The sequence below is a fragment of the Oryzias latipes genome, chromosome 13, assembly GCF_053564925.1.
Source record: "Oryzias latipes strain Hd-rR chromosome 13, Olatipes_Hd-rR_3.1".
NCBI classification, from domain to species: domain Eukaryota; kingdom Metazoa; phylum Chordata; class Actinopteri; order Beloniformes; family Adrianichthyidae; genus Oryzias; species Oryzias latipes.
In genome coordinates this window covers 16412462-16436693 of record NC_136249.1, presented here as the reverse complement: position 1 = coordinate 16436693, position 24232 = coordinate 16412462, and the positions used below count along the sequence as shown (strand labels likewise).

At 40.5% G+C, this 24232-nt stretch overlaps 1 protein-coding gene across 1 annotated transcript; it reads right to left on the bottom strand.

Annotated features, from left to right (window-relative positions):
* Window positions 1–2269: 2269 nt before the first annotated feature.
* On the bottom strand, window positions 2270–19600 carry LOC101159372 (alpha-2-macroglobulin-like). The gene is made up of 36 exons (XM_078929496.1): window positions 19381–19600; window positions 19123–19303; window positions 18841–18997; window positions 18379–18431; window positions 17516–17536; window positions 16203–16368; window positions 16041–16125; window positions 15822–15969; window positions 15054–15171; window positions 14783–14892; window positions 14526–14693; window positions 14224–14442; window positions 13336–13396; window positions 13119–13264; window positions 10895–11044; window positions 10579–10722; window positions 10425–10506; window positions 10167–10323; window positions 9154–9376; window positions 8601–8727; window positions 8378–8499; window positions 7808–7859; window positions 7575–7658; window positions 7308–7487; window positions 7056–7131; window positions 6049–6205; window positions 5886–5960; window positions 5419–5581; window positions 5143–5330; window positions 3768–3980; window positions 3429–3550; window positions 3065–3155; window positions 2921–2989; window positions 2725–2830; window positions 2510–2634; window positions 2270–2398 (listed from the first exon to the last, which is right to left on the bottom strand). Exons 1-35 carry the CDS (start codon window positions 19515–19517, stop codon window positions 2543–2545), a joined length of 4443 nt encoding a protein of 1480 aa, XP_078785622.1. The 5' UTR covers window positions 19518–19600; the 3' UTR covers window positions 2270–2398; window positions 2510–2542.
* Between the last annotated feature and the right edge of the window lie 4632 nt (window positions 19601–24232).

Below are 24232 nucleotides of genomic sequence, written 5' to 3'. Positions count from 1 at the left end.
TTTTTTTTTACAATTAACAGATTTTGATATACATATTTATAAATTAGATATGTTATTCTTATTCTTTCTATTATTACAATAAAAATCATAAATGGAAAATGATTGAACAAAAATCATATAGCATATGTTTCAGCGTGGACATGATTTGCTGGATTCTTTTCTTTACATTTTTTCTCTCATTGTTGACACTGATCATTGAATGTGCTTTAAATGGAAGAGTCAGACTCGGATGTAAAGCAGTAACAAAAAGCGGAATTAAGCACTTTATGGGTTTATTGAGGCACCAACAGCCTGGCATCCCTTAGCAAAAAGGTGTCTAAGGTATTTAAGTGTACTACAAGTATGGCGGACTGCCAGCGGTCTTCACAGACATTTTTAACACCCACCTGGAGTCCTGCCATGTCCCCGCCTGCTTCAAAACGTCCACCATAGTCCCTGTCCACCATAGTGGACTCTGTCCGTTTTCTCGGCACCACCATTACCCAGGACCTCAAGTGGGAGCCGTTCATCAGCTCTCAGCTCAAAAAGGCCCAGCAGAGGATGTACTTCCTGCGGCAGTTGAAGAGAGCCAAGCTGCTGGCCCAGATGATGGTGCAGTTCTACACAACCATCTTTGAATCCATCATCACCTCCTCCATCACGGTGTGGTACGCTGGAGCCACAACCAGGGACATAAACAGACTGCAGCGTATTGTGCGCTCAGCTGAGAAGGTGATTGGCTGCAGCCTTCCATATGTCCAGGACCTTTACGTCTCTAGAACCCGGGGACGTGCAGGTCGGATAGCAGCCGACCCTTCTCACCCTGGACATGGTCTACTGGAGCCACTCCCTTCAGGCAGGAGGCTAAGATCCATCAGGACCAGAACCTCAAGACACAAGAGTAGTTTCTTTCCCTCTTCAATCAGACTCATGGACACCTTTTAACCCCCCACTCCCTCCCCAAACGTCACTTATATGTCCAGTCAGTCACCAGTCCACTACCTGCACCTTGATCATCCTCAGTTTGCTTTGTTTGCACTACTTACTCTATTTATTTTTCTAACCATTGTGTCATTTTTTAAATTTTGCTTACTTTTGTTCATTTTTTCCATTCTTAAGTGTTTTATGTTGCACACTAGCATCGAAGCAAATTCCAATTCTGTGAAACTGCTCCGTTCACTGAAAATGGCAATAAACACTCCTTCAATCCTTGAGTATCTTTAGTCTATAAGTTTGGGCTGTATACTTTAAGTTGACTTTTTATATTCTATCTATCCATTGGAAGTTTAAAATGTTTCTTTGAAGAAGCATTCAGTTAGCATACCTTCTATACTGCACACACATAGTCTATAGTATTCCTGCTGTGCTTGAATGTAAGTATACATGAAGTGTACTACTTTTTGTTAAGGGAAGGCAAGACATTAAACTGAGGTTCATCAGATGTTTCTGTCAAACAGTTCAGTGAAGCAGAGCATGTATTTGTATATCATAACAAAGAAGCAGAAGATCCTAAATTTAATCTCAAAATATTTTCTAAAAGTAAATGCTAAAAAAAAACAAAGGAAACAAGCAAACTACAAATGCTCTTATTCTGTGATATATTTGGTTTTCTGACGGGTATTTGAATGTTCCAGATCATTTGAATTTATTTCAACTCAAAAAGAAACAGTTTTGTTTGCTTTTGTTGCTTTGAAATAAATATCTTTAAGTTGAAAATCAATTCTATTCAGACTAACTGTCTTTAAAATTAAACATTGACAAAAACAGTTTTATCCATACACTTCCAAATGCGCGTTCAGCATGTTGGAGATTAAAGCTTTTTTTTCTTCAGTTTTATAGGTCATTTTACAAATAAGATCCTCAGAAAGTGACGCCTTTACACCAGTTCAGTGTTTAGTGCTATCCAGCGGGAAAGGTTTCTTCCTTCTTAGTCTGTTGGATGAAGTGAACCATGTAAAAAAAAAAACCAAAACATTCAGCAATTTGCACGCGTGAACAGTCCAATGAAGTCCTGCTTGTGTCAGTAAGTCCAAACAGGTCCGGAGCTCCTCTTGTTACTGTGTTCAAAAGTATATTGTTTCAGCATTTTGGATGTTTGTCACACTGGACTTGGATTTCAGATTTACATCCACTTTTAGGTATTTGAAGAAAAAAAATTATAATAAAAAAATTTTCAACAGGAAAATGTTTCACCTTCAATCTCAAACCTTCATCTTTTTTAGGCTTTGTTCTTGAAGCCTAAAAATTGTTGCTGTCATTTCTGATATAAAAAAGCTCAGGAAGTAAACTCTTAAATAAGAACATTTTATTACAAAAAATTGGTTTATATTGGAAGGCAAAGACTTCTATGGCCTGGGAAATGCCGCTTGGAACATGACATTGGTCTCTGATGACCCTTTGAGTAAAAGTTCCTCTCAAGCTGCAAAACAGAGAACAAATAGAACAATTCAAAACACATTTATCCCCACCAACCTTATTTCCCCCCCATTTTAATACAAATTTAATAGTTTCAAAACATTTCAGATGGTACCTGTGATATTTATGGTTACCAGGCTGATCAAAGTCAGTGCCTGTCCTTGTGATGGTGGTGGTGATACGGCAGGAACTTGTCTTTGGTTAAGGAGGACAGACAGTACTTTGTCACACCGCTAACAGCTGAAAAGAGGTAGAACAGAAGGTCTCAAACCTGAATCATGTCAGAATGTCAAGCAGTCTGAAACAAAAGCAGCGATCTAAAGAAGTAACCTGGATTGTTGTAGTCATAGATGAGGACATTGACTGCCTTGTTATTGAAGACGAAGTACTCCTGCACCAGGTGTAACTTATGGATGATGGGTATGTTCTTATGTAACTGAGGAGGCAAAGACATACAGTGAAAACAAGGACAGAAAAAGCCCCCAAAGAGTGCCCTCCTCAGCTGCACCCCCAGAATTTCACGTACCTTGCGCACATACACAAAAACACGGTTGTCCTTGTAGACCACATGCTCTACATCCACACCGCTCCTGAGCTGTGAAGACAACCATTCATCTAAAACAATCTTTCTCACACCTCAAGTCAAACAAAAGCGGCTGTAAAGACTTACACTACGCAAAGACTGTGGGAGAGGACAGAATCCAGTGGGGAGCTGGATCTCCAGGACCACCATGTTTGTGCATAATTGATGTCCACTGTACCTGGAATGGCATGTTACAGGTTGGTAAAAGACCATGGACACATGACAGGAAAGTCAAAACCCTAAAGGAAGACTCTGGAAGGAAATGAACCTGAACGATGAGCAGCGCAAAGGAGAAATGTCAAGAACGTTATTGTAAACTGTAGTTTACTTCACTATTTCTGTGTTTACTTCACATATATGGATAAGTACATCAGATTCACCAAAACCTTAATCTTCCTAAATGATGCACAATGTTTCAGCCTGAGGTTTTCAGAACCTTTTGATTACTTACAGGGAAATCATCTTCATGGTTAATTTGAGCCTTTTAGAGCGACTGGGGTGGAGCTCCAGCTGCACATCCACACTCAGAGAGGTGTCGGGGTTGGCCTTAACCACGTTGTACCAAAGGGAAAGCTACCAGAGAATAACACAAGCATGAAAATCGCTTCTAATCCTTTTTTGTTGCTAATTTTGTCATGAGATTAGTAAACGTTAAATGTTTTTAATCTGCAGAGACCATTGATTAAGTTGAAGCACAAAACATTTCCATCCAAATGACATTTTCTCAGCATATGAACTGCCCTGTCAACAGCAAAAACAGATATTTATCACATGACAAATGTACACAAACCTGCACCAAAGCACAGGCCGTGCCCTTCATCTTCACACTGTATTTTCCATTTATGTCCTGCAGCACCATCTCCTGGTAGAGCAGTTTGTTGTGTGGAGTCAGCTGAAACACGACTTTGTCATTGGGAGACCAAATGCTGACTGTGCTCGACCACGTAGGAGTATACATGCACTTGGAGTAGAGGGCTATGGCCTTAACAGCCACCATTGTGTCCTGTAACATACACATAATGTACATTTATAAAACTGGAAATGTTAAAGTTATCATCAGCTGATCCTGATCTCTCATAATTGCTTTCAAGTCTAGACTGTCAAACTGGAAATCACTGGTTTAGTGCACCAACCGAGGAGACCTCAAAGTGAGAGCCAATATATATATATATATATAAATTAAATATTTTACATATTTCTCAACTTTATTCATCATTTGATGGTGTTTCCCTGTGTCAGGTCCAAGTTTCATAGCACCTGACCCATCCAGGTCTGTGGAGGGTCAGAGAGAGGAGAGACTACATCTGAGAACAACTTGGCTGCAAATAAAATGGCACCGGACATCATCAGCCGGAAGCAGAAATTATACAATTTACCCTAAACCTAATCCTAACCCTAATCATAGCTTTAAAAATGTTCAGAATTACAGAAGAAACCTTTAATAAAGGGGAAATTGGCAAAAACTGTATCTGTTAGGGTCACGGGACGTCATGAAAATGGAATGTACCATTGTTGTACATTTTGTAAGTGTATCGTGAAGAATTTGTAAATATAATGGAATTTACATGGATTTATGACGAACAGGTCATTATGGTGTTTTTATGCCATATTCTAGTCATTAGTAAGGTTTGAGTACTGGTTCCTTACAGACCATGCACAAATATAGCATGCATGGGGTGTGCACACGAAACGTAAGTGCAGTTAGGACGATGTCCACACAAACTACACTATGACTGTCTAATTCCTTAATTTCTAACAGCACACAAGGAGCACACTTATCATGTGAACAGCACTGACAGGCTCCTTGTACAGTCCCAAAGATTTGAGGGGGATGAAAAAAATGAAAAATCCATACAACATGCCTACATCAACTTCAGCCGTACATGTAGCCTACTACGGCCTGTCGTAATGAATACGTCCATAGAAAAAAAAAGCATGAACGGGTTCACCAAGCAGTCTATGATCTTGATATTTCGTGCCGGTCTCCTGCGTGCCCTGTACAGGTTTAGGCTGCAAACAGCCCATATCCACCTGTAAGGGCGGCTGGGACTAAGGCTTTATGGGCTGTGACAATTATCTGAGAAAGATCAACTTACTGTGCACTAATCTGTGCAGTGATTTAATTTAAATCACTGCACAGATTTAAAGTAAACCTTCAGCTTTACCTGAGTGGAAGAAAAGGTACTATAGTAGTTCAGATGCTCCACCAGCCACTTAAAGGTATGAGATGCAGATCTGAGGTCTCTAGGAGAACCTGTGACTGTCAGCTTAGCCAGGATCACGTAGGAGCTGATGAGCAAAGATGAAAAGACCGAAGTTTCTGTTTCCACGTGAGACCAGTAGATGACGTCTCCTAAAAAATGGCCAAGAACACACAGTTTGATGGTGAGTCAGAAGATGGCGATGACCATTGAATCACTTCAACCGTTAGGAATTCTTACCTTCTTTGATTGCAATCGTGTCGAGGTAGTGCAGCAGTTGAGCACGGGGCTCCATGTCTTTCGCCAGCGTGAAGACCCATGCAGATATAGCTGCAGCAAAGGGGTTCTGAAGATCTTTGATGGACTCTTTAAGGCAGCACAGGCCCATCTTCACCACAGGGTCCTTTTACAGATCGAGACAGTGTTTAGATGAAACCCCTTGCTGTTTTTATCGCAACACTCTTTTTTTAATCCCCAGTAACAGTAAAAATAATTCTGTTTTACATGCAATGATTTCTGTTGCAAACTTTCAGACAACTGCAATAGAAAAATGTCAAAGATGAATATGGTACTTCATTTATGGCCCACTGGTCACAGATTGAGCAAAGAAACGTTTTAAAAAGACAGTTACATTTTTACCAACACAAAAAGCAAAATTATTAGAGAAAAAATAGGAATGTAGCATGACAATTATTGTAGACACTCACATCTGGAGAGACTCCCATCTCTAGAAAGGCAGCGAGGATGAAAGCATTGTAAGCCACTTCATCGATAGCACAGCCCTGCGGAGGCAAACAATGAAAAGGACCGGCTCCAACAGCAGAAGGCGCTCATGTGCAGCCAAAAACATTGGATTTGCTTTCTGATTACCCCCTTTTTCTTGGTTAAATGTTTGCCCGACACTTTGAAGCAACCGTTTTCTCGCTGTTGGCATTCCAGCCACTTCCTGGCCTCATTAATGACATTTTCATCGATGAAGATATAAGGCTGAGCTTGGTACAAAGTCACCAACACCAGAGCCGTGAGCCTGAGGAACGGAGACAAATCAAACCCACAGAGTCAACCTTCTGCATGCTCTGTGTGGTTTTATTTTACCATTACAAAACACATTTTTAACAAACTGGTTCAGTTTAACAGAAAACAGATGTTTCAAATAAATATTTCCTTATCTTTCTGACGAAAAGAAGTTGGTAACTTATGCCTTGAATAATTCTTCTTTTTTTGTAATTGTGGAACCAAATTAGAACTTAATAGAATTTACTTACTGAAATAGAGTTTTTAAGCAAACAAGCAAAAGGTTTTTTAGCAAACTGTTCATTTCTCTGAGCCTGCTGTAGGCTGTAAAAACTCAATTTATTTAATGCAAAAGGATCAAAATGTAAAACTGAAAGACCCACAAAGATGAAAATTGGGTTATTGGTATTTTTAACAAATTCTTGTAAATTTTTCTAATGATGAATGACATAAATAAAGTGATTTGATCTTAAAATTACATTTCTGAGTATTTTTTTGTTCAATTTGTGTGAATCAGTTGTAAATGACTGAAAATAATAGATATAATAGACGTCATAATACAATATAATAATATAATATAATAATATAATAGACGTCATTTACCTAGCCATTTACCAAAAGATAATATGAGTAGAGTCACAAATGTTTTGAAATAAAATCCATGAAACGCAGGAAATGTGTGCAGTTTTCAGGTAAAAAATGCAGAGAACATCACAGGTTTTGGATCTCTAAACACCAGACTTGACAGCAGTTAACACCACTGCTTAAAAGCTTGCAGATACTTCAGCCAGTGCAAAAAGACAAAGCCTGCACAGTGTTGTCTATCATGTTGTCTTATAGAAGATAAGAAGTCCTTTGCTCACCAAGAACTCCTTGGTCCTGATTCGAAGATGCTGAAGGCTCCGCTTTTGTCCTTGAAGGACAGCTGGGTCTGGTAAGCTGCAACAGCAATCCATACAAAGTTCAGTTTCACACTCACAGAATGACTGATGTCAAATAGGATTTGGGGTTTTACACCCCCAAGTTGTCCTAAACTCAGGGGATGGATTTAGAAAACGGAGAACCTTCGACGCTGCTGCCTGATCAGTTCAAAACAGGAGCTGACAGGAACTTGCCTTTTTTGAGGAAGTTGACGGCCTCTTCCTCTTTCATGGAGTGCTCCAGCTGTTGAGTCTCCTTCAGGTAGTTGAGGACATAAATGTTGATGGCCATTGACGCTATGTTCCAGTCCCCGTTTTCATAAGGAAAGTCAAGCGGTTCTCCCAGGTTGTGCACCAATCGGTTGAGGACATCGCCTGCGCAGAAGACAGGGGGGATCAAATGGGAATAGTGTTTGATTTTAAATGTAAAGGTCATTAGTGGAGATCATCTGATCCGTTTACCCATCGCTGCCACTTTGATATTGAGAGATCCAGGAACCACAACTTCAGGCATCTCCACGTCCATTACTGCTCTCACAACCGGACCTTTTGAACAAACAGAAAACCGTTCAGCCCCAAATTTGGACTGCTCAGAACCACGCTGCACGTCAGATTACATGGAGCGAGGATAACTGATGACTTTCTGCTATTTTCAGGGTTCCTGATTAAAAAAATAAAAGAGTGCATAAACTCACCTTTAGAACAGAGCAGCCAGCTTTCAGTTTGTCTTATTTCAATGCCTCCAGCCTTTGAAAAAATATAGGAAAATAAATAAATAAATGAATAAACAAATAAAAACATAAATGATTATTAGTCCTTTTTCTTTAAAAGGTAATTTGAGCAATTTGCTTGGCGTTTGAGAAACTGTTTAGCTTTTGTACTTTAAGAAGAGACCAGAAAATCCCAGAAAAAAAGGGAGATGCTGCAGACTCACTGAAGAAAAAGCAGATGAGAAAAAGGAGGGAATAAAGAGAAAACAATTGGAAAGCCACGCGAGCAGACTGCTTCTGTGAACTTCAAGAGAAAGAACAGCTTCACTGCCTAAAGTTGAATTTCATCAGATACTAGATGTATGGATATCTCGGTGTGTTTTTGAGCATGTGAGGGGACATTTTCACTCAAAGATTCAGTAAAAAAGAAAAGATGTGGAAACAATCTGGTCCTTCAGTCCAGGACTGCTGCACGTCATAACAAAACTTCAAGTGATATTAGCTCCACTTCATAATAAATGGGTTTCATCGGTCGTGTTTGTCTACATTCCCAACCTTAACATCGATAGATCTCGTCTTCGAGCTGGTGTGGCCTTTTTCTGGAACAACCACGGGGTGACCCTCACAATACGTGTCAGCGTCCACAGCTGCAGCAGTTATCGTCATGGTCACAGTTCCTGAAACAGATCAGCAAACCTTTCATGAGTTTTGAAAAGCTTTCATCTCTGAAGAGAGGCAGAGCTCGCAGAAGGGATGGCGTAAAACGGCCGAGCCTCACCCAAGACCGTTGGAGCTATGGTCCATCTGAGAGTTTTGCTCTTGCCACCACACAGGCAGAAAGTGCACAGGTGACTGGAAAGCTGTGTCACAGACAAATCCGAGGAATGAGCAGGACTCAGCTTGATCTGTTAAAAAAAAAAGATTTTTAAGCTCACCTTCATGAATTAAACAAACACAAGTATTTTTCTTTCTGTTAGTTTTTTTGTCATGCTGAATAAAACCTTGCATAACTGGAATAGTTCTCAGTCTTTTGGTGTTGCTTTGAAGAAAATTATGACCACGTTGAGACATTTAAATGATTTACTCTTTTGTGGCATAATTTTAAAGTTTGTAAAACTGTTATTGATATTTAAGGGGAGCTCTGATGCTCAAGACTACAATTTCTACAAAATGATCAGCTTGAATAAAGAACAGATTATAACGCGTTAATCCAGGTTTTTCATGACCCCCTTAAAGGTCTAAAACCTAACTAAGATTTAGGAAAAGCTTCTTTTGCAGGGAATTTGAGATTTGACCCAAAGACATGCAGACATGCTGATCCCAGACTTGACCTTAATGCAGCTCTGGAGGTTGTTGGTGACGGTGGCCTTCAGAACGAAGCTCTCTCCAAGGAAGACCGAGTCGGGCGTGGCGAGGTGGAGAGTGAAGGGCGGGGAGACGAAGAGAGTTTTCTGTTGAGCCAGGCCAAAGCCGTGACTGTTCAGGCAGAATGCATCTGTTTCCCAGTTGGTGACGACGCTTGGCACCGTGAGATGCACGCTCCGTTTCCCACTCCTGGAAACAGCAGAGATGGGCTTTATGTCTGGTGGGGGTTTCCAATTTACAAAAGCGCTCGTCCTGGCTGTTATCAGAGATTTCAGCAAGTAGAAGAACCTGTCCAGTCTTCAAATCTAAAGACATGGCTTGTATGTATGTATGTATGTATGTATGTATGTATGTATGTATGTATGTATGTATGTATGTATGTATGTATGTATGTATGTATGTATGTATGTATGTATGTATGTATGTATGTATGTATGTATGTATGTATGTATGTATGTCATTGCATGTCAATATTTTACCACAGCTAGAACATGATTATGCCAGAATTATTAGCATAAAAGCCAGCTTCAGCTCACATCTGTTGTCTCAAGGCAGCAAAAAAAATCAGACATTCAAACAACACAGAGTAGACATGACTAAAAAACACTAAAACAGATAAACTTTCAAATAAATGCACCCGAGGGTTCATTTTAAATGAGTCTACGTTGTTTTTAATCACTGCTCTAAAACAGTTTTAAATCCTGTATAATTTTCAGTGTTTTCTGATGGGATTGGGTAGTGTGTTCCTATGTTACACCTCTGATGGAAACCACCATCACTTTAACCAAATTAAGTCTTTGTACTTCAAAGTCACCTCCATCCAAAGATACTAAATCTGTCAGCGTACCTCCATGACCCTTTTCTATATTTTACAATGACGTGTAAAATCTTTTATACATTTGAAAAAAAAGCATCAAAAGTGATTTTTTTTTCGTCATAAAATTAGAATTCATCAAAGCAATAAAAAAGTTTTTCTCACCCCACATTGTACAGGTCAAAGATCCAGGGCACGGATTCAAGAGTGTGGATCGGCTCCAAGGGTTCAACATAAGGACAGGAGTACGGGATCGTTCCGGGCTCGGGAATGGCCGGAACCTCTCCTGATTTTGAGTCAAACTTCATGAAAATGTCTAAATCTTTCAAGGAAAAAAAGAAATATTTTAAGTGAGTGAAAAAAAACACCTTAAAAAAGAAAAATGCTAATGAGGACAAAATAGTATTTCCCAAAACAACAGACCTCTGAAGTATTTTTTTCCTTTAAGCTTGAGGCATTTGGGATTCGAAATTTCTAGGTTTGATAAAATTACCATCCCTTGTTTCTAAATAAAAGAAAACCAAATAGTTTAGAAGAGCAAAAATTGTTGTGTGGCATCTATTTGTCTGATACTTACTTCAAAAACGGTGTATGCATATTCTCCCTCTTGATTGGTAAATCCTGAAATGCTTCTTTTGGGCCTCACATGCAGACAATTGGAAAAGTCTAAAAGCTCATGAGGGATGGAGTCTGGTTTTTGGATGGGCAGAAGGTCAAAGATCTGAAAAAACATCATGAATATGTGTTTATAAACATGTATCCATTTTAATAAATAAGGGATAGAATTATAATTGAATGGTAGGATGGAAGTGTTGCTGATATGAACAGAGAGGTGGTGGAAAATGTTTTTGGAATAAAAAGGTGAAAGTGAACGTTTTGGGCACATCCTTAACCTGATGAGCATCCAGAAGCGTTCCAGGCTTCCTGATGGTGGTTCTAAAATCGATGGTGCGCACGCCACACAGGGAATCTGGGTCCGCTTTCAGACTCAGTTTGACCTTTTCTCCTGGGATGGCGAAGCTTGGATGGTATGTGATTTTTACCTGAAGAATAAACACACAAAATGAATTTTTTTTACAAAAAAATAAAAGACATGAGTAAAAGATACTTTTAGGAGATGGAAGTTGCAAAGTCTGTCAACCACTGAGTGAAAAGAGGATCAATTCCCTGAGAAGTAAAGCCCTGTGTGTGTATGTATATATATATATATATATATATATATATATATATATATATACATATATATATATATATATGATAACTGATAACTGGTAGTGCGTAGCTGTTTATTGCCCGGGTCTTATTTTTGCCATTGAGCTGGCTTCTCAGGACTTGCCTTACTCGTTGGAGGTATTTAGCTGTTGCAGCTTTCCTTGTTGCCTGCTCCAGGTTGCCATTTGCCTGTGGAATTCCAAGGTACTTGTAACTGTCCTCGATGTCTGTTATTGTTCCTTCTGGGAGTGAGACCCCTCCTGTGTGGACTACCTTGCCTCTCTTTGTCACCATCCGGCTGCATTTCTCGAGCCCGAATGACATCCCAATGTCAGTACTGTAGATCCTGGTGGTGTGGATCAGGGAGTCAATGTCACGCTCGCTCTTAGCATATAGCTTGATGTCATCCATGTAGAGGAGGTGACTGATGTTGGCCCCTTTTCTGAGTCAGTATCCATAGCCAGTCTTGTTGATTATTTGGCTGAGGGGGTTCAGACCTATGCAGAACAGCAGTGGGGACAGAGCATCACCTTGGTATATCCCACATTTGATGGACACTTGTGCAAGTGGCTTCCCATTGGCTTCAAGGGTGGTTTTCCACAGCTTCATCGAGTTTCCTATGAAGGCCCTTAGAGTCCTGTTGATGTTGTACAGCTCCAAGCATTCAGTGATCCATGTGTGTGGCATTGAGTCATAGGCCTTCTTGTAATCAATCCAGGCTGTGCACAGGTTGGTGTGCCGGGACTGGCAGTCTTGGGCGACTGTTCTGTCGACCAGGAGTTGGTGTTTGGCTCCTCTGGAGTCTCTACCAATGCCCTTCTGTGTGTTACTCATGAATTGATCCATGTGCCTGTTTATCTTGGTTGCAATGATGCCTGACATGAGCTTCCATGTTGTGGACAGACAGGTTATTGGCCGGTAGTTGGATGGGATTGCACCCTTTGAGGGATCCTTCTGGATCAGGATCGTTCGCCCTTCCGTTAGCCATTCGGGGTGAGTCCCATCTCTAAGCAGCTGGTTCATTTGTGCTGCCAGGCGCTCGTGGAGTGCGGTAAGCTTCTTTAGCCAGTAGGCATGTATCATGTCAGGGCCCGGTGCTGTCCAGTTCTTCATACCTGAGACTCTTTCTTGGATGTCAGCCACTGTGATGGTTACTGGATTCTGTTCAGGGAGGTTGCTATGTTCTTTTCTCAGAGAGACCAGCCACTGGGCATTGCTGTTATGTGCTGTCTCTTTCTCCCATATACTTTTCCAGTACTGTTCAGTTTCCAGCCTTGGTGGGTCTGCTCGGCTGTTTTGACCCTGCCACTGAGCGTACACTTTTGCAGGTTGAGTTGCGAAGAGCCTGTTTATTCGTCTGGCTTCATTGTCTCTTGTGTACCTCTTTAGGCGGCTGCTCAAGGCTAGGAGCCTTTGTTTGGCAGTTTCCAGTGCTTCAGGTATGGACATCTGGCTGTATCTCTTTGGTACTTGCTTTCTCATTGTACCTCTTTGAGCCTCTGTCAGCTTACTCACATCTTTCTGAGTTGCCTTGATTTTGGCCTCTAACCGTTGCTTCCATGGTGGGTATTGTTTTCTTCCATGGTTGCTCTTGTAGCCAAGCATTTCAAGGATCACTGCTGCTGAAGTGTAAACCAGTTCATTGGTTTCTGTGATGGTTGTGGTAGGAATTGCCCTCAATGCTTCATTCACAGTTTCCAGTAGACTTTCGGGCGGTACATCACTTAACCGTTGTAGCTGGTGTCCCACACACACATATATATATATATATATATATATATATATATATATATATATATATATATATATATGTGTGTGTGCGTGTGTGTGTATTTATTTATTTTTTGGCACTGGGGTTTACCGAACTGGTGTTTTACCAGGAGTTCCTGGTTTTCTGCCACTGACCTCATTCTTAAAACATTCCTCTGTAGGGAACTCAGCGCTGTGAGCCAAGAACTTCTCACAGGAGAGAACAGTGTATGCCACCACCTGGATATACGGCGCCATGTCTGGAGTCACTTTCAAAGGGAAGTCAAATTCACCCTGAAGGACTGAAATGGTAAAAGAGTTTCAGTTTATAACCTGGTATTTTTAGCCTCATGACCTGATGAAAAATACACACCTTCACCAGTGTCCGGAATTTGGTGACTTCCTTGGACGACGATCTCTCCTCTTGAAAGGACCTAAGAGGAAAAAGACTTATTAGAACATTTGAATGTCTGCAATGGAGGAAGTCTTTGCAGCTCAAAAGCATTTTCAGTGGGATCAATAGTGACTTCAGTAACTCTGGATGGTTTTCACGGAATATGCAGTTGCCAATTCATGAATACATGGAGATAAAATGAGGCAAATAAAGTCAAACTTCATATCCTTACATAAATCTTTCTTCAACACTTATAGGACAAATAAACCCCAAACCTTTCACTTAAATGTAAAGCACTTCAGTGTAGGCACACGTGTGTCTTTGTGTTCCAGCTACAGAGCTCACCTGCAACAATCAGTCTGCAGCAAGAATCGCACACTTAAGGCAACTGTACACCTGCAAAGGCAACTGTACACCTGCAACAATCACACTTCAGCAACAACGGCACACAGACAAACACACACCTGCAATAATCACACTTTGACGACGGCCGCACACCTACCTACCACAAGTGCACACCTGGAACAATCTCATTTCAGCAACAACAGCACACTTACAACAACTGCATACCTGTAACAATCACACTTCAGCAACAATCGCACACTTACAACTGCACATCTTCACACTTGGACAACAGTATTAAACCTACAACAAGTGCACACCTGCAACATTCCCATTTCAGCAAGAACCTTGCAACTACGACATCTGCAGCAGTTGCACATCAGAATCAAACACAGACCTGCAACAGCTACACATGTGTAAAAACAGCGCAATAGCAACAACTGCACATAAGCCACAACCACATACATGCAACAATCCCACAGCAACATCAACCACATAACTGCAACAGCTACAGGGAAAACTCACCAGGAAAATAATTTCCACGATAGGACTGTATTCACTTTCCAAACTGTACTGGATGGTGATCTCCTCTGTCTTCCCACAACGAAGTGGTTTCTCCACCGTCCGCACTCTCAGGAAACCGCCAGTAGTGGGACCTGGACCAGACTCAGACACCGTGAGGGTTGCGGATGTAAAGAAAGGAGACTTATGTTTTTCATGTTCTCCGGGTTTGGTGGCGCAGACCTAAGGTTGTTGTCAAAAACAAACAACAATTTGAAAAACTGCAGATATTGGGCTTGCTTTGCACAAAAGATTTGGTATCTCACTTTTAGAATGATGTTTCCACTGAATCTGTTTGTGTCCAAAGAAAAATGAGCGACACCATTTTCATCCGTTTCCAGAATGTCCACCTCTTCTGGAAACAAACTCTCAGCCTTGAACAGGTACAGCTTAAGGTGAGCAACAGGTGAGCCACTGTAACTAACAGCTTGAACCTGGTGGAACAAAAGAACAGCGTCACTGAGAAAACAAAACAAACTGCACTGGGCACAACATGACTAAAAGAGACAGAAACAACAATTACCTTCCCGTTCAGAGGTTGTCCTTGGGTGTAGGTTTGGGGAGTTTCAAGAAAAGACAGTCGTCCAATGGAGTATGTTATATTTATTCTTTCCCACTTTGTGTGTGCGATACCTGAAAGGAAAATTCAATTTGGAAAAATGTAATGTCGAAAGAACAAAAAGAAATAAAAATAAAATTTACCACAAAGGGATCTGTCATTTTGTGTAGCTATGTTGTACTTTGTTTTTATGAGTTTTTACATGTGTAAAAAGAAAAACTGGTTCATGACTTACTTGTAAACTTGTCTCTGACAGTGGCGCTGACATCCAGCACATCCAGAAAAGCCTCTGGGTCAATTCCAGTGAAAGATGAAACATCAAACGTCAAAGTGGCACAGCCAGATTCACACAACTGAGAGAACAAAAAGACACACAAGGTAAAACATTTAACGCTATAATTTATTTAATACTTCACAAGAACCGGTTCTGCTTGTGGACTTAAACAAGTTCAGTTTATTGATAAGAAAGTCCAACATCTTTCAGAAAGTTTCAGTCATTGCATTGTGTTTACCAGGATTATGGAAGTTTTTTACCAGAGGGGATGAAAACATCTGACATGTAGAAACATATGCTGTACATCCTCTGTGCCTCTCATCCATCAAACCAAATCACCATCACAAAATTTGATCATGTGGACTGATCAATCAACTCACAGATTGGGTAAAACATCCTGCTTTCCATCTTCATCAAAACTCAAACATCACCATCCAATCAGTGATGTCCCATAATACCTACCTTTTCCAGTTTTTTATTTTGTTTAATGAAATTACTTATGTAATGCTTCTTTTTTATTTTGTTTCTTTTTTCGAAATTACATTTTGTTTTTTTGAAATTACGTTTTGGTTTCTGAAATTTTGTGAAGATTTCTAAAATTTCAAATTTTTTTATTATTTGTTTTCCTTTCTTCATTATCATTGTGATCTTTAACTTGTTTTTGCATTGACTGATTTGCTGATGTGAAATGAACTTCAGGGCCGTAGTTAAACATTTTGACCATGGTACCTGCTTTGTTTTGGTGGTGCACAGAGATGTTCTGTGGAGATGCTCGTAGTCTTTATAGGTGGAAGCAGAAGAACAATGAATGCGGCTTTTGACCGGCCGGCACACGGTTACCACGGCGCTTCCTCCCACCGGTTTACCACATTTGTACCTAAATCAGTGAAATCATTAATCAAACATACAGGGCTTTCAGATGCAGACATTTAAAGAGACAAGCCTTACTTTGAACAAACTTCCACCTCAAAATGCTTCTGTCCAACACTGATCTCCTTTGGAATGGTTACTATAATGTCAAATTTGGGCAAAGCTGCAGACAAGAGAAACGTACTTCACCACGAACGTTCCACTGAAGAAAGCTGGAGAATCTGAAACACCATCACTTACAGAATTTTTGCACTTTGAAGCTCTGATAGAACCTGTCTTGTCCTGCTTTCAGTACTATCCTGTAGTATCCCTCAGAGGCCCCGGAGCTCAGCTGAAAGGAACGCTCCAGAATGCCCCTGCGAGGTGTTTGGTTCACCCACTGTTCAATGATGATGTTGTGAGGATCCTGTTAAGTAAGAACCAAAGACTCCGTTGTTCAAATATTCTCCCAAGTCTTCAACTCGTTTACTGAAAGTTCATTTAAACAAACAATTTGTCTGAATCCATAATGTTTATCCTGAAGCTGCCATAGATTCTTTTATTTCTATCTTTAACCCTGCAAAGCCCAAAACATCAAAGAACTGACAGATTTAAAAAAAAAATTTGGGGGGATTTAAGAGGGTTTTTCATTATATCCATAAAACATGGCAATATAATGTTTTAAGAGATATAGGCTAAATATAATCAATTGAGATGAGTGATTTGGTAAGTTGTTGTTCACCAAAATATCAGTTTAAACTTAAGAGGAAGAAAGCATCTTATTTGCCCACTGTCTCAAATGTGATGCACATGCTTTTTTAGTGATATAACTGTATTATAAACAATTATAACGAGTTATCAACAAACCTTGCATTATTTAATTACAAGTAGTCATTTTAAAAATGAATAAAAATAGATGAGTCATTATCTCCATACTTTTTTGAAACTTAGCAGAACTTTTTCTGCCAAGTGTTTTTGAGATTTCATGGAGGACGCCATTTGGAAAGGAGCAGGAAAAGCCCTTCTATTGCCCACAGTGGAATGATGATGGACTACAGGGAACGTGAAGGGGTGGGGCTCTGGGAATTGTAGTTTTTGATGGATTAAAACTAAATTTGACTGAATTTATTTCTCTGGTCAGGAGTTGTTCACCTTTTGGCGTATCACCACAGTAAATCAGCTTCTACTGAGTTGCACAGGTGGTTTGGCAGAGATGCAGCATGCCTTTCCTGACACAACCCTGTATTCTACCCAAGCTGGAAAAACCGACACAGAGAAACCAAGACTTGGGCCCCCTTGTGGCTTCACAGTCAGGCAAGTAGCATGAAGGGTCCAACCCTGGTTTCCCACGTACCAGTCTTGCATGCAGCCAACTGAGCCATCCGGCCGCTTGTTTTCTCTGGTCAGGAGCTCAATATGTTAAGTATTGAAATTTTTAAAGCAATAACCATCTAAAAAAATCAACCATCTCAAAAATAGGAGACCTCTAAGAAATCCAAATCCTCTCGAATAATGATGGTTCAGTCTAAGTGTAGATTTACAATGCAGGTCAAAGTAAATTTGATTGTTCTTACCTTTATTAAAACAAATTCAAACTGAAAAGAAGAAGAAAAAGAAGAAGAGTTATTGTTTTTGTCGTTGCAGCTCGTTGCAGCTCATAACATCAGCATTTCTGAGGAAACTTTTCCAAAGTGAAAGTAGAATTAGGTGATTAGTGATCGTTGTTGCGGCTTCTTCACATTTGCAACTTTTCAGAGTAAAACCAAATCTTAACAAACACCAAAGCTGGAGACATTTCACCTATTGACTCTATATGAGAACTGAACTGAGTGACCCCCCCCCCCCCCCCCCCCCCCTCGGCTTTCCAAAGAGAAAGTACCTGCTGGCTCCAAGAAGCCAAAACCCCATAGACTTCTATAAATAAATAGCTATTACTCAGTCTTTATATTTTTCAGAATAACCATTCTTGCTCTGATACCTTTTTTTAACATGTTATCGATAATCCTCTTTTTTTCTTCTTTTTTCTGTAGTTCAAATTATGAACTGAACAATCAGTTGCCTCAATAAAATTTAGTGGTCTGGCATTGAATGTTGATTGACAGATTTAGTGCAGCCCTCTTTCAAGTGGTCGGAGTGTGGCCCTTCTACAAGCTCACTCCTGATTGGCCAGAGTGGCTGCCATAGAAAGGTCGACTCAGACCGACTTGAACCGCTTACTGCTTACTGACGACATCTGGCTTCAACATGGTGGTGTCCGTATTGCGAAAAAGTTGCAACTGAATGACTTGATTTTGTTGGAGCCGGAAATAAACAATTTTCTATGGACAATGTCACACTCAATCAGTCCAGACTCAATGGTTTCACCAAATGAAAACTAGACATCATTAGAAGAAGAAGAAGAATCTGTGTAGAAGAAGATTCTGAGAGTCCACCTCACCTTCTCATCAACGGGCTTTAACTCTTTGTTCAACGTGACCGCTCTGAAACGCACTGAGAGACAATGAAAGACATTAATTCCAAGTTTCTACTGTAAAAAGTAGGAACACTGTTTTAAACATGTTCTGGGCTTCATTTCATCTCCTCTCAGGATCTTAACCCAAAGGTTCATCTAAAAATCTCCTGAAAACTGGATTTAACAAAGAGGGAAGCTTTGAAGCTTTTCTTGTGTTTCTGCTAGATGGAGCATCAGACCTTCAGGATCTGAGAATGGAAGGTCTCAGAGGCTGCTGCAACAACAAACATTCAACTCAACATCTTCTCTGGGACAATAACACACTAGCATACAGTGAGGCTAAACATTTGGGAGAACATCTGAGTGCTGCAGTCAGGAAACACAAGTACAGACAGAAAAATAACGGCATCTTCATCCATCCAATCATCATCATCAGGCCATATCTACCTGTCTGTCCAGGATTATAGATGGCTGTGTCTGTTTGGATGAAGGTTTTGGGTTTGAAAGTCTTGATGAAAACCTTTTTGACCTCCTTTGAGTAAACCGTCTGTCCTTCTACTGTCACCTCAAACAGCTGGATTTCACATTTTTCCACGAGAGGAACCTAAAAAATCAGACGTTTTAGACTGAAAATCCTCTTACTTCATTACAAAACAAATCTGAATGAGAAAATCCACAGGTTCAATACTTTTAGGGATTAAAAACAGATCAAAAATAATACGAGCTCACATGAAATGAAAAACATTTGATGAAGCTGTTCCTGGTTCCTTTCCTTAACAGGCTCTTGCTACCGGTTTCAGATTTCAAATAGACGCTCATGATCACAAACTCGCTGGGCTCCTGAAGAACTGCACAGAACTGAGTCTTGGTTCCAGCTTGAAGAATGGCAGGAACTGTAACCAGGAAATACCTGCAGGCAAATTTAAACACGCAGGATAAAGTTTGAGTCTGGAAAATGACACCATGAATGAATGCTCAGACACCTACGTATCACATGATTCTGCTGATGAGGATGACTGCGATGATGACGAAGATGAGCCTGAAACCTGATCTTGAACCACTAACATCCCAAAAAAGAGGAGACAACGCGTCCATGTCCACATGGGAATCCCAGAAAGAGCCATGACGGTGAAGAACCTCAGAGGCAGGGCTGCTTAAATAGATCCAAACTCCACCCAGCATGAAGATTACATCCCTCACAGCTCATCCTGACTCATCGCAGAAGATCACTGCCTCTGACGAGGAACCAGAACACAACGTCTCTGTACATCACAGACAGAAAGTAAAATTTCTCCAGCCGATGGATTTTTTTTCTGATGGGATTCTCCTCCTTTCACGGATTCCTACAAATGAAAAATGCAGAGAAAAACTGGAGATCACACAAACATTACAAAGACCAGCAAACAAAGCAAATGCCTCAGTGACTTATGTGAAAAGCTTTCAATAACTATCAAATGTAAGAATAGAATACAGTTAGAAATTCATCATTTCTAACTGCAAACACTGGATGTTGGTCCTCATGCTTCAATTATTTCACTTCAAGCACAGGAAGAAAAATTCTTCATTACACTTTAACTATAAAAAAATAATTGAATGGAAAAACCATCTGACTTTAACTTTATCCTGCATCCTTTAACTAATCCATCAACTTTTTTAACATGACACCATGTAAAACGGCAGCATTTGGTTGTTCCCGTCAAAGACGAAACTGCAGCCTTAAAACTGAACATGCAGCAACAAAAACAAGAAACCTGGTTATCTTCTGATGAACACACTGCAGTTAACAGAGCCGACGTTGAGCCGGCTGGGCTCATTCCTGCTGATATGAAGCTGGAACCATATCTATGGACCTGAATGTGATTCATCTGAGAGCACAGAGGAACAATGTGTTACTCAGACAGTCAGTACAGAGATCAGTTTGATTTCAAAGTTCCACCGTGTCCATCATCATCCTCTCTAACCAGAGCTACCGTGTGTAGAAGTTTAAATACGTTTGAGCAACCTTGAAATGTTCTGGTGACCTTAAAACTGAGAGAAAACAACTGCAAGCACTGATGGTCAGAGGAACGGCGATTCATTAACAACTGTAGCAGAAAACCTGCCAGGCAAGGCAAGTTTATTTGTTTTGCATATTTCATGTCAAAACACAGTCCAGTTGACCTAAGCCTACATTCACAACAGAAACATACCCAATACGAGCATGTGTCAGCCTCCTACAGTTGGAAGAGGCTCAGTGCAAAATTTTGAAGCTGTGCAAATCTCCAGGCCTTTTCTTTCACAGCTCTAGTCTGAAATGTAAAAGACTTGGTGTCGTATAATTCCAGCCAGGCACAAACCACAACTATTAATTTCTCCTCAAGGATCAGTGAATTGGTTAGTTCAAAAGGGGCCCAAGTCCACAATTTTTCAAAATAGAGATATTATATGTTTTATGGTCTTCAAGGGAAAAGCTATCTGATCAAGTGCAAGCTATACAATTAAAATAATTTCCTGGAAAAACAAACCTCTTGGACTTGGACCCCTATTGAACTAACCGATTCAATTTTCAAATGGTTGGTACTTCCATGAATTACAACAAATGTCACTTGTCACTATCAAACCAGAGTCCCCGATTAGTCAAAGTTTAACCCGGTTTAACTTTCATCACAAATTCAATGAAGTCTGCGTTTAGAAGTTATAGCCCAAAACCTTTTGTAGAAACTTGTGTGGCGATGCGTGAACCTGAGAGTTTTAAACATGGGAGTTTCAAAAGTTGGGTGTTTTCGCATGGTCATCATTCTAGGAGTCAGCCATGTTGGCGATATCAAAACATAAACCAACGTTTGAGGACGACTCCAGAACTCTGCTTTAAGGCAAAGTGAAGCTTTCCGCAATTTAAATAAGGAAGATCTCCCTAATTTTCAGGTATTCTGGGTTGCTGATTCTTTCCTCATATGTAACTTATGAATTGGTCTGGAACTCTGGAATTCGAGTTCCAGACATTTCACAAGCTCACCTCCGCCTCGCTCTCCTCCTGGCTGTTCGCTTTGCCGTAGTCTGGCCTTAACCACCATCAGTGTCTGGGCTCTTGAGTCTCTTCTTGTTCTGTGTTCATCACAAACACTCAAGACGGCCCAGAGCCCAACCGCCAAAGACTACTGACTATGTCATGTGTTCCTGTTTCACTCCGAAATCTTTCAGTCGCAGTTTCAAGATCTCTCCTTATTAAATTAATGACTGTGAACTGAGCTGTCACAACAGGTCATACAGAGAAACTCAACTGCAGTTTTGCTGATTGACAAAAATTGTGAAGACCTAGTATGAGGTGACAAAGAATTTGATGACAGAAACAAGGCATCTATGGATTTTTAGCCTCCAACAGAATTTGATAAGAGTTGGGAAAAAATATTGTAAAAGTTATCATTTTAGCAATGATTTCTGCCATTGATTAAATTTCAGGAGAAAAGACAATTTATACTATAAAGTAATGACATTACTATTAGTGTATCATCCATCTGTTGTGAGTTTTGCTTGGCATGCTCTCCACTCTCCTGGTCTCTACCTGGTGTGCCTAATCACTGTCATTCATTCCACCAGTGAGCAACAGTATTTAGGACTGACAGCATGTCACATTCAAAAGCATTCCATTTCAAACTGTTCCATTCCTCTCCCCTCCACTGTCATCCTGGCGATCGAGGCACTGGCGATCGAAGCACTGGCGATCGAGGCACTGGCGCCATCTTCAACCAAAGGTTTTGGTCCCAAACATGTTGACTGTTGCAAGATGGCAGACGCAGAAGGCCAGCTCCATCGTACCATGTTAGTCAATAGGTATGGCTGTCAACCTCTGACCTTCCACTTTGGGTGTGGAGTTTTTTGTCGGCCTATTTCCCATCACTAAAGTGATCAACCTTGTTGGTGTCCGCCTGCGGCTGTTACCCATGCATGTTCACCCAACGTTCCATTTGTCTAGGCTGAAGCCCACTCTGAACTCTAATTTGGATCCCGCTTCCAATTCCCCTCCCGCTCGGATTGTCGATGGAAGCCCTGCCTACACTGTTGAGGCTCTTCAGAAGTCTCACCGTCGGGGAAGGGGGTTTCAGTATCTGGTAGACTGGGAGGGCTATGATCCTGAGGAGCAGTCCCGGGTGCCTTCTCAGTTCATCCAGGACCTTGACCTTATTTCTCAGTTTCATCTTGATCACCCTGGGCAGCCTGTTGCACCTTTGGTGACGGTTCTTAGTTGGGAGGCACCGTCATGATGTGTGGTGAGTTTTACTTGGCATGCCCTCCACTCTCCAGTCTCCACCTGTTGTGCCTAATCAGTCATTCATTCCACCTGTGAGCCACAGTTTTTAGGTATAACACACTCTTTACTAGCTCATTGTGCCTTAGCTCATATTCCAGCATTTCACAGTGCTCACAGTTTTTGCCTGGCTGTTACTGACCCCTTTTTTCTGTCCCTGGTCAAGGGTTGGTCTGTTTGTTTCTGATCTGTTTTTTCTGCCTCTGAGTTTTGGATTTTCATTTTCTGGGTAATTTGTATATGGCTAAAGTCCAATCCACCAATGGGGTGAGACAAGGGGGCATTCTCTCTCCTATTCTGTTTAATTTATATTTGGATGAATTGTCTCTTAAACTTAAAGCCTGTCACACTGGTTGTGTGGCTGGAGATCTCATTATCAACCATTTGATGTATGCTGACGATCTAGTTGTGTTGAGTCCAAGTACTGCTGGTCTTCAACAATTGCTTAACATCTGTTCAGCTTATTGGCTTGGTAATTACATCTTTAGTAATGCACAAAAAAAAGTCTGAATGTGATTTCTCGGACAAAAGAAGACAATAAACAAAAATTCCCTGATTTTTACCTTTCAAATGCAGTGCTTGTGTGTTCTCATAAGATCAAGTATCTTGGGCATGTCCTTTCAGAAGACTTGTCGGATGACGCAGATATATCTACAGTGTTGTGTGGTATATGGCCAAGCCAACACTCTTTCTCGAAAGTTTGGTATGTGTACAGAAGGAGTCAAGGGGACATTATTTAAAGCATTTTGTACTCCTCTGTATACAGCTCATCTTTGGGTGAACTATAAAAGTGCCAGTATGAGAAAGCTGCAGGTGGCGTACAATGATGCTCTAAGAGGGCTTTTAAAAAAGTCAAGGAAGACGAGTGCTAGTGAGCTGTTCGTTTCTCTCAGAATTTACACTCTCTGGCCTCTATGCGCTCACTCATGTTCAAGTTTATCTGCAGATTAAATGCTTCATAGAATACTCTCATCTTGGCTATAAGTAACAATAGATTTAGTGCCATACGCTTCCAGTCAAATTAATGGAAACACTGGAGGGACTGTCTTTTTATTTGTCATTGTAGCTAATGTTTTTATGGTGTGGTATGTATATGTAATCTTTTTATCTTGGTATTTTTTTGTTAACTATATACTGTACCTCAACTTGTGTATTTTTGACACCGTGTATTTTTTATTTTTAATGTAGTGGGTCTGTGTACTCCTTTTTACTGATTGGACCATGAGTCTGGAATAAAATCTCTCTCTCTCTCTCTCTCTCTCTCTCTATCTATCTATCTATCGAAGACAATATTTATATATACAGATGTGTGTATGTGGTCTTTATTGTGTTAAAGCTGGTGCTGTTTTAATTTGACATTCTATATATTTCTTTAGATGAGTGTTGTATTCTCTTTTTTTCTGTTGGTTTGGGGTTTAAGAACTGCAGAACATCCACTCATGTTTTATTTGGTCTTATTTTGGTCATAAACCTTCTTTTAATGTATTTCATACTTTTCATCTCTTCTTTTCAACTCGTTCACACAAAGTGGATCACAGAAATAAAACCATGAGC

What these genes read in the sequence shown, in the direction of transcription:
- LOC101159372 (XM_078929496.1), bottom strand. Translation starts at nt 19,517, where the DNA reads ATGGCTCTTTCTGGGATTCCCATGTGGACATGGACGCGTTGTCTCCTC. An exon ending in AATTCCGGACACTGGTGAAG is followed by an intron (nt 13,265 to 13,335) that starts GTGTGTATTTTT and finishes TTACCATTTCAG; the next exon opens with TCCTTCAGGGTGAATTTGAC. An exon ending in ACCTCCAGAGCTGCATTAAG is followed by an intron (nt 8,728 to 9,153) that starts GTCAAGTCTGGG and finishes TTTTTTTAACAG; the next exon opens with ATCAAGCTGAGTCCTGCTCA.